The 11,320-nt window shown below is 34.9% G+C and overlaps 1 protein-coding gene across 1 annotated transcript in view; it reads right to left on the bottom strand.

Moving 5' to 3' along the window:
* MALRD1 (MAM and LDL receptor class A domain containing 1) overlaps positions 1 to 11,320 on the bottom strand; it is a 964,362-nt gene that overhangs the window by 791,847 nt on the left and 161,195 nt on the right. Inside the window, 1 exon segment of the mRNA XM_012556720.1 lies at positions 5,983 to 6,103. Within this exon segment, the coding sequence (XP_012412174.1) occupies positions 5,983 to 6,103 (121 nt within the window).

An 11,320-nucleotide genomic window follows, 5' to 3' on the forward strand; every position in this document is an offset into this window, starting at 1 on the left:
AGTATTGGCGGGTAACAAATAAGGAAATATACATACATATGGCTTCCAAAGCATCAACACATTAAATCGCTCAGGCGCTATTCTACAGCTCGGCTGTGGAAATGTCAGTGTTTAATGTTTGCATTTCTAAATTTAGCAGATATAATATTATGGGGAAAATATACAGCTAACATCTAAATCTGAATAAATAAATCAGAAAAACAGTAAGTCACTCCTTTATTCCTGTACTGCTCAACCTGCCTTAGCTCAGGCCTTATTGAATTCAAATACTAAGTAGAGACTTCTGTAACTTTTCTCATGAAAAGATGGAGAAGTAGAAAAAAGGAAACTGTTTAGACATTTTTTGTTAAAAAGCACATGCATTTCAGACTAAGCAGTTTTTAGACAGAAATAAGTTATAGGGCTCAGAAAATGTTTGGAAATATTAAAATATCTTTATAACTTACAGAGTTGCTTAAGAAAATTTTGGCTTTCTCCTCTACATAACACAGTGTAGACTAAAACAAAATAATTTGTATATGTCCTGTTCATACAACATGGACATGAGAAAATGTATCACTGATATTATTGACACATGGAATCTTCATTTTTCAGTATATCAGTTACTTTCTGGAACTAGGGCGAGCACTGTGTAAAGTAACACTATATTTTTTAGTTTTAGAGAAAACTAAATATTTGTTCATGAAAATAGGAATATATGAATAGCATCTTCTTGACCATGAAAAGTGAAAGCATATTTCAAAACAGACTTTAAGCACCGTGAAACTGGAATCTTCCTACTTTGCTGGTAGGACTGTTTATTAACATAACCCTTTGGAAAACAAATTAGGCACACTGCATTAAGGGTCATTAAGTAACTATTTAAACCAAAATTTCTACTTTTTAGAATTTATCCTAAAGAAATAACTGAAAATAAAATATTTGATATAAGAAAAGAGATGTCCTCAAAAATGATGACGATGGCATTTTGATTGGCATATACGTCCCAGGGTAGTACAAATGTTTAATGCACTCAGCCGCTAATGGAAAGGTTGGAGGTTCAAGTGCACAGAATGAAGGCCTGGAGATCTGCTTCCCAAAAATTAGCCACTGAAACTTCCGGGCAACATGGTGCTATAGTGAAAAGCACCATGCCGTCCCTCCACAGCAAAGATCAGAAAAAACTAAGTCAGAGTCACATGTCAATCCTGAAACCCTAATCATCAAATGAAGAGATAAAGAACTCATCCAAGCACCAAAAGGGAATAAGAAACTGACTGAGAACACAGCGTGAGGAGAAATACATGCAGAGGTCCCCTATCAGCTACTGCAGCACGGATCCACCATCTTGGACCCAACAGCATAAATTCTCCAAAACTGACATCTTTCTTCATCACTGACTTCAAACTTCCTATTGCTCAAACTGATTGTAAGGGTAACTCTTTGTAGTTCCTTACAAAGATAATTCTCAGCTTAATGATGACCTTGAACTGATAGAAAAGCTGTATAATGTTTGGTTAAGAGTATGGATTCTGAAGCAGACTTGTTGGATTTAAAATGGGATTTCACCAATTATTGTCTATGTAACATTAGGCAAGTGTGTCAGTTATAAATTTATTGTGTCTCAGCTCCAAATCCACTCTTCTTTGTCCGGCATTGAGAAACTGGAGCTGGACCCTATAAACGCTTCTCCTTTGAATAGTTGATACAATGTCAGGCTTTGCCAGTAGAGAGCACAGGAGAGACACTGCAAGCATAGCAAAGGAAGGAGCTTTTCTTCCTGGTCCCAGTGTGCTTTTATTTTTTATTCCTGTGGCATAACTGCCAGTGAGGGAGACCCAGTTGCAGCCACCCTCCAGTCAGTTTTGTAGGAATTCTGGTGGATGATCTTTTCCTTACCAGCCATGGACCACAAGCTATTGACTAAATCTGGCCCATGGCACCCCAGTACAATTTACCCACTATCCAATGAGTCACATTCACATCCTGTCCAATAAGGTCAGAATCTCAGCACTGGGATGTGGGGGAGAGTGAGTTCATTCATGTTTGTTCCTTCCTGGGTACTCTGCCTCAGCCACAGAGATAGCAGCTCCTCCCCAAATTTGCTATTCCTTTCTTCTTTATTGTTTTCTTTTACCTCTTGATGTAGTCAACCACTTTTTACTAATCAATACTTCTTATATAAAATTATTTTGTTCAAATTACTAGTGGGGTTGTTTCTATCTCCTGAATGGATGGACACTAACTGATAAGAAAATCTTTAAAATGATAATAATAATGGTGCTTATTTCTTATATTTGTTTTGATGGTTAAAAGAAGTTTATATATGTAAAACCCTTAAACCATATATACAGTTGGAAACAGTTTTAATGCATATCAGAGACAGAACTGATAATCTCTAGCAGAACTTTCAATAGATACTCTTCTAATCTAGCAAAAAAAAGAAAAAAGAAGAATTATCTACCTTCTATGGAATATCTTCTCCAGCTCCCTAGAATTACAACTGCACTTTGTTGATACCTCTATTATAGTTTTAATTATAACACAAGGATACTAAATCAGAGTACATCTTATCTAACAAATAAAATTTATTGAGGGAATAAATTTACTGAAGCTCTTGGTATAAAGTAGATGCTCGATAAAGGTTTTTGGTGAGTCATAGCATAGCTACTTTGCAAATTTATCAGAACTCAATGCTGTCCCTAATTTTTCTCATCATTCTGATTCATGTCTTGCATGGATTGCTAACAGAGTCTTCCAATTTGGTGTTTCATCACAGCTCATGAATATGTTTATGTCCCTCCATTGTCTTGACTGAAAACAACTTTGGGTTTCACTTCAGTTATGGGTTATCAAGAAAATATGATACTCCTGTAACCTCTCTTTATTCATTATCTTCAACAGTATGGTTAATTAAATTCTTTTGCAAAGCCTTATCCACTGACACCGCTTCCTTTCTTTTCTTTATTCATTTTCCAGGAATACTAGGATAACTTTAAAATCATATAGATATAATTCAGTATGTATACTTTGGAAAACAGATATTTTGTCTTCAAAAGGAGAAACTGAAAGGAGGCTCTCAAAGATTAAAGAATAGATATAATTGGCCATGATCTATAGTTGTATGACAAGTTATTTACTGGTGTACTATAGTTTGAAAGAAGAACATATTTAAGTATTATATAGTCCTCTGCCATACATCCTAGTGGAATGGCAATTATTTAGAATAACAACACAAAGTATTCTTGTGAAATCAAAAGCTCAAGAGTACACATAAAATAAATTCTTATTCTTCTCTTTTGAGTTCTATCTTGTATTTATTTCAAATTAAATTCCAACACAGCAAAACTGAAAGCTGAAGGGGTATCTTCATCCATTGATGACTGGTATAAAGTTAAGTCGCTTTTCTTTAAACTGCAAGTCCTTTCAACTGTGTAGAAATCTCCATTCTGATTGTCTTTATTAAACAACACTCACCTGAGTTGTGTGCACTTTACATTATAAAAGGGTAAAACGTACACATGAATCTTAGCAGAATGAGTCAGTATGTTCACTCACCACAACTGGCTTCGTTTGCTCTGTTAGGGCAGTCAGGTGTAAAATCACAGACGTTGCTGGACGAAATACTGTCTGCATCTTCACATGGCACAAATCCAGCTGCAAAATTAAGAGACCAAGATGATACAACATTCTCTTCCTCTCAAAAAAGTAAATAGAATGCATAGTTGTTTCATAAACACTAGTTTTTTTAATATGCTGATGCTGAAGATAAGAGCTTGATCAAAGGCCCTATCAGGTTAAAACTTTCTGTTTTCATCAAGTGTATTGTCCTTCAAAAGTAAACATAAGAGTAGTGCTCGAAGGACTGCCCTGTAAGTGTCAACGAATTCTTCAGTGGCTTTAATTTGAGTATCCTGTTGCTGTCAAGTCGATTCTAATTCATTGCGACCCCACGTGTTACACGGTAGAACTGTTCCTAAGGGTTTTCTGGGCTGTAATCTTTACAGAAGCAGACTGTCAAGCCTTTCTTCCATAGCGTCACTGGGTGGGTTCCAATCACCAACCTTTAGGTTAGTAAACCCGTTGCTGGCTAGTCTATTCCGACTCATAGCGACCCTATATGACAGAGTGTAACTGCCCCACAGAGTTTCCAAGGAGCGCCTGGTGGATTTGAACTGCCGACCTTTTGGTTAGCAGCCATAGCACTTAACCACTACACCACCAGGGTTTCCTTAGGTTAGTAGTCAAGTGCAAACCATTTGTGCCACCCAGGGACCTTAACTCAAGCATAAGATCAGGGAAAATCTCTTGCCATTCTGCCAAACCAATATAACATAAATTACCGACATCATGACACATATTATAACCTCCCTTTCAGTCAGTCTCCCTCCCTCAACCTCTTCCCAGTAGTGATACTAAATTCCATAAAGGAGATCCTATAATTGCGTATCGGACAAATTTGCAAACACACTAAGAAAATTGTTTTTCTTTCCTTTATATAAAGCCATTGGCCTTTCCACGAATAACATACATATCTTCTCCCTCATTAAAATTACGCTCTAACCAACTGAACTGGTGATCAGATGTAGCATCCATAAGAGAGTTTTAAGTTAATTTATGAAAAGAATTCTCAGTAAGTGAGATCAAGTACTTCTCAGAGATTTCTGCTAAGGTTAATTTTAGTGATAATTTAAAGCCTATAACCACACTTTTGTATCCAATTACATTCTCTTCAATATCTTCTACTATTCTAATTCTGGTGATGCCGTATTTGATTAGAAGAAAAAAATGTTTAATTAAATATCAGAAATAAGGTAATGCTGGTTAACCCTCAAAAACTCATGAATCATTTAATCGGCTGCTTTTCATTCCTCAATGTCTATCATAACTACACACACAGACACACACACACACACAGAGCTTAGAAAAGGTTATTATAAATGCAGGGCACACATTCCAAATAAAATGAATACACATTGACACAATATAAAATGGGCATATAGAACTACATACTCTAACAAAAGAAAGATGTCTTTAATAAAGAATGTTTAATTAAAAGCTCTTTAACACAATTCTCAATCCAGAATGGTTCCCCTCCATATCATCCTTGATAAGTGCATTGGCTCCTATAAAGATGCCACTTTTCACTCACTAAATGTATCATTTAATAAGGAAATATGACTTCAGAATATATAATTTGCCTTATTTCTACATGCAAATATTTCCATGTATAGGGAGTAAGAAAATGCAGTGTGACTGTTTTCAGGCAACATTTTAACTATTGTTCATTTATTAATTGTGACCCAGAGCAGCAATGGAAAAGGGAAACATCAATTAGCATTAGAATGACAAATAAGCGCAGGCACAATGCACACGGCTTCAGTGTGCCTGCAGAACCTAATAAATGGTTAGATTGCCAAAACACCCATTCCGCTATTTGGGAACCATTTTTTATGACTATCTTTCTGTCTCCTATTTAGTCTTCTGTTACTAAAAATAATTATGTATTAAATGTAAACATAGAATTTTAAAATCAAGGTTTAAATTTTTGGCTGGCTTTAGAGTCACTTTCCCAAACTTAATGATTTTTTTGAACCCCTGGGTTATTCTGAAAAACAAATTTTATTACACATTCATTTGAAGTGCCAAATTAAATTAACAGAAAATTGAGTTTTTTAGAGTTTTAAAAACATGTACAATAATTACATTTTTTTCAATAATTCTTATGATTAAAAAATTTGAATGTGACTATTTTGGCCATAGGGTAGCATCTCCTCCATATTATTGAAGGAGAGGCCTAAGACATAGACCATGACACATAATATTTTTTTACCTATAAAAAAAGACGTTTTAAGTTTCAAGAACATATGATAAAATCTATATCCCAGAGTTAGGCACTAGTGAGCTATACTATACGGGGACTCTGATATGTTTTATATTTTTTGTGAAGAAGAACTAATGGTTGTGATGTTTAAAATTACAACAATCGTAAGACAAACTTACCTTGGTTTTTTATACTGGTACCTGGAAGTGACTCATATGAAATTTCACATTCCTGGGAAATATCGATGTCATCTAGAGCAACTGTAGCATTTGATGATAAAATAGTAGCTTCTAAAATTAACTATAGTTACAGAAAGATGAAATTATAAAAAGATTTCCATAAAAGTAAATGTCTTACAATCATGCTTCTTTGTGTAAAGAAACTCATTTGCATCTGTCCTATCTACCAATCTAATTTTAGAAAATCGTTTTGACTAGAACATTCAAATTATAAATTTATAAAGTCATAACTGCTCTGACAGTAACTTATGTAACCTTAATATGTTAGATAACCTTGTTTCAATTAAAAGTTGTAACATTCATCACTACTGAAGGGCTGCCTTCCCATTGGAGTCATTAAGAGTCATATGCATTTAAATTGAGTTCTTTGAGGTAATCATCTGTGTGGTTTACAACTCAATTTAACTGAAATATAAATTCATTTGTCGTGGGTCTGCTGGTGGCAACTATTCATTTCCATATCAGAATATTTAAATACATATATTATGTATACATACACAGAAACATACTTAGTGAGGTAAAGTACACAATAACCACACTCAGTGGTTAATAATATGCATACGCTAAAGCACTCTAAGTCATCTAAGTTTAATCTATTCTAATATTCTGAATAACGACAGATATAATTTGTTAATCACTCACATTATTATGTTGTTATTCCACAATCTTAAAAAGGAAGGGAGGGAGGGAGGAAGGAAAGAAGTGAGGGTGGGAGGGAGGAAGAAAGGAAGGAAAGAAAGAAAGAAAGAAATCATGTCTGGAGCCTTAAGGACATCAGCAGGACTAACCAGCCCACGACCCAGCTACTAGATAAATCTCCATTTTATTAGGGAGGATCTCTAACTTCAAGGATCTTATAATTTAGTCAGCATGATACATTACATCTAAAATACTTAACTGCTATGGAAAAGGTGTACAGAGTACTAGGAGGATATTAAAAAAAAAAAAAACTTCATTAATTTTGCCAGGAATGCTATCTGAGGACTTGGGAAAAGACTGGTGGTGAGGTAGTATTAAATCTTATAATTACTGCCTAAGATTTAGTGAATTCAAGAAATTGAGGTAACAGTCCAAGCAAAATCATAGTGAAGTGAAAGTGAATGCCATACTGAAAAAACTTTGGATGGGTGTAATAAGAGTATAGTATTTTAAGAGGACAACACATTAATAGAATAATAGATGGAAAGATCAACTGTATGAATTGCTGCAGCCACACTGGAGAGCATGGACTACAAATTTAAGCCCATGTCTCAGTATTTACTCTGCAGAAATGTTGACATCAATGCTAGTTATGATAACAAATGACTGGAACACTTAAGTGTTCAATAAATAAATGGCGATGTAGGCTACAGAATACTACGCAAGAGTTAAAAATAATATCTATCTTTATATGTTAAAATGAAAAAAATTCAATGCTTGTTTTTGAGTAAAAAATTAAATAACAAAAAAATTTGTAGTATGATATATTACTTTCTAAGTAACATCATACTATAAAACATACAATCATCTAGATTTCTAGCTATATGTGGGGCATACATACATATTAAATAATTATAAAATAGACTGGAAGTAAAATGAACTAGCATCAATAGTTACCTCAAGATAAAGATTGTGATGGGAAGTTAGGGTGGCCGAGAAAAACTATTGCTTTGGGTACAATTTTTTATGTTTTAGAATGAAATGTGTATAATTTTAAACAATTCTAAAAAATCTGATTAAAGCTGGTGTCTGTAGAGTCTTGGCCAACTATACTATAGACTGAAAAGAATCTACACAGCTTATAAAGCAGCATTCTGATGAAAGTTATACAAACGTTGTAATTTATCAATATGATACTATTTTTAGACAACTTTAAAATAATTTTCCTTTTATTCATTATTGTAATATATTTAGCATTGAAGTCAATTAAAATACAGGTACAAAGTTCTTCAGACTGATTAAATAAGCATTTGTTGACTACTGTATTTGAAGGCCTGTGGTACTCAAGGAAAAGCTGGAGAAAAGACAGAACACTGAGGACATTTCTTGAGGCCCCAGAGAAGCACATGCTCTTATTCTTTGAATGGATTGAATGGGCCCTAGCATGAGTCGAAGTGAATCTATGGTATACAGCCTTTAAGATATGATTATATCACTTTGCCCAAAGGGAATCACCAGACTCTTTTAGATACTTGTATTAAAATGCAGGTATAAAAACAACCTCCAAAACCAAATAAAAATGGTATCAGGCAATCTATACCACTGCTTCCTTACTTTTATGTAATTAAATTAAGGATCATATAATGAAAGATTGTAATTCTACTATTAATTTAAAAAAAATAGTCACTTCCTCTTAAATATATATATCTTATACCTGTAAATAATTTTCATCTAATAATTCTGAAATCATCTTGGCTATTCCTACTATCAGTTGCTTCTTTTAACCAAGCAGATGTTTTGGGTCGTGATCAAAGGCAGTTCTTTTTGGGAACTACAGTATCAATTAATAATCAGTAAGTGAGAAAGGGGTTGCTCAAAAGTTTTATTTCAGTCATGGATAAGAAACTTATTTTATAAGATTTTCAAGGTAATTTGCAAATTTAAATTTTAAATCAAATGCAGGTATCTTTCTTTTCTGTATCTATTTTTTCAGAATCTTGCCGATTCTTGTCTTATTTGATTTATATTATATTTTGCCACTTCTGAGTCAGCAAAATAATTTCTTGGTTTTACTTTTGAGAATGACAACAACTTATAAATTCTAAAAAGATGAAATGATTACTTTTTACATATGCAAATCAGAGGGAAGCTTTTCCAGAGAAATATTCTGCTAGCATATTTAAGTTTTTTTCTTGGTATATTGTTTTAAAAAAGAATAGCAAGTAAGTAAAATCAACTGATCTTTGACAAAGGAGCAAAGACATTCAAATGGAGAAAGGAAAGTCTTTTAAATTAACGATGCTGGGACAACTGAACATCCACATACAAAAAAACATTAATCTAGACACAGACCTTACACTTTTCCCAAAAATTAACTCAGAATAGATCACAGACCTAAATGTAATACATAAAACTATAAAACTTCTAAAGGATGACATAGGAGAAAATCTAGATGACCTTGGGTTTGGCAATGACATTTTAAATATAATACCAAAAGCACAATCCATGGAAGAAAAGAATCAGTAAATTGGCCTTGATTGAAACTAAAAACTTCTGCTCTGCAAAAGACACTGTTAAGAAAATGAAAAGACAAGCTTCAGACTTAGACAAAATCTTTGCAAAGCACATGCATATCTGATAAAGGGTATGTATTGAAAACATACAAAGGACTCTTAAAAGGCAACAATAAGGAAAAAAGCAATTAAAATATGGTCAAAATATCTGAACAGACACTTCACTAAGGAAGACATACATATTGTCAGAGAAGACAAAAAATGCGGAACATCCCGTCATTAGTCATTAGGGAATTGCAAATTAAAAGAACAATGAGATACCATTACACATCTATTTGAATGACTACAATCCAAAACACTGACAATACCAAATTCTGGCGAGGATGTGGAGTAATAGGAACTCTCATTCATTGCAGGTGCCAATGTAAAAAGCCACTTTAGAAGACAGTCTGTCATTTCTTATAAAGTTAAGCATAATCTTATCATATGATCCAGAAATCACTCTCTTAGGTGTTTTCCAAATGAGTGGAAAACTTATGTACACACCAAAACCTGGAATGTTTATAACATCTTTTTTTATAATTGCCAAATTTGGAGGCAGCCAAGATGTCCTTCAATAAGTGAATGGATAAACAAACTGTTGTATGTTGATATAACGGAATACTATTCAGTGATAAAAAGAAATGAGCTATCAAATCACAGAATGGCATGAAGGAATCTTAAATGCATATGGCTAAATGAAAGAAGCTAGTCTGAAAAGATTATATACAGTATGATTCCAACTATATTACATTCTGGAAGTTTGGGGAGGAGGGGACAGGGGTAGGAAGAACAGCTGGAGCACAGGGGACTTTTAAGGCAGTGGAAGTGTTCTCTATGATACTGTAAGGGTGGACACAAAACATTATACATTTGTCAAAGCCCATAGAACTACATGATACAAAGAATGACCTTAATGTAAACTATGGACTTCAGTTAATACTAATATATCAATATTGGTTTATTAATCACAGCAAATGTATTATGTCAGAGCAAGATATTTATAATAGGGGAAACTGTGTAGAGAGAAGGGGTACATAGGAGTTCTCCATACTTTTTTCTCAATTTTTACATAAACCTAAAAGTGCTGTAAAAAAATCTCTTAAAAATAATAAGAGATAAAATGAAAATATACATCTAAGAGAAAATATAGAAAATTGGAATATAATAAGAGAAGAGAGAAAAATTGGAATATAATTTTTGAAGAAAAATGCTGATATCAATAATAAAAGCAACAGAGAGGTGTGGCCAACATAGCAGTGTAGTCAGATGCTTCCTATATCCCTCTTACAACAAAGACCTGGAAAAACAAGTGATTTAATTGTATGTGAATATCTAGGAGCTCTGAACAAGCCAAAGTTGAGGAATCAGACTGAGTGGCGGGGGGGAGAGGGAGACGGTTTGGAAGAAGCAAAGAGCGCCAGAGCTTCAGAGGCAAAACTGCAGCTCTGCAGCCACAACCGCTCTGCAATGAAGCAGGCAAACAGCTGTGCTGTGCACGTGCTTGGGAAGCATTTTTCACATCCAGGGAGACCCGGCAGCAGAGATTCTGCTTGGATGCCCCAAACCAGTGAAAAGCAGCTCCCACGTGGCTAAAGATAAGTACCTGCATGTGGCCTTTCACAAGGATTTAAAAAAAAAAAAAAAGCCCATTTGGGGAAAACCTCTCTCCCTTTTACCTCCTCCCTCCCTGCTCTGCACCGGGAGTCCACTGGGCCGGAAGTAGATTCCAAAAGGTGCCTTGACCCATTCTCCTGGCCTTGGAGAGGGAACTAATAAGCTACTGGCTCCCCTAAGCCAGGAACACAGTACCGGCACAGCTCCTGTGCTAGGCACAGGCATAAGGGGTCCGCAGACTCTGAGGGCCTTACACCCCTGCGTAGACTTGTGAGGACCCATGTCAACGATGTTAGCCCTCACTACCACAGTACAACAGGGCAAACATCTGAAGTTTAACTTCAACTGTTTCAGCTGTGAAGTGGCAGATTTGTGACCCTCGAAACAGCCCTGCTCCTTAAGTAGGCACTTTTACGATCTGCAACAGGGGCTTGAGAACTGGTGGCAGTCACCTAAACCTCCTAGTCACC

This window comes from Trichechus manatus, unplaced genomic scaffold (assembly GCF_000243295.1).
Source record: "Trichechus manatus latirostris isolate Lorelei unplaced genomic scaffold, TriManLat1.0 scaffold00075, whole genome shotgun sequence".
Classification (NCBI taxonomy): domain Eukaryota; kingdom Metazoa; phylum Chordata; class Mammalia; order Sirenia; family Trichechidae; genus Trichechus; species Trichechus manatus.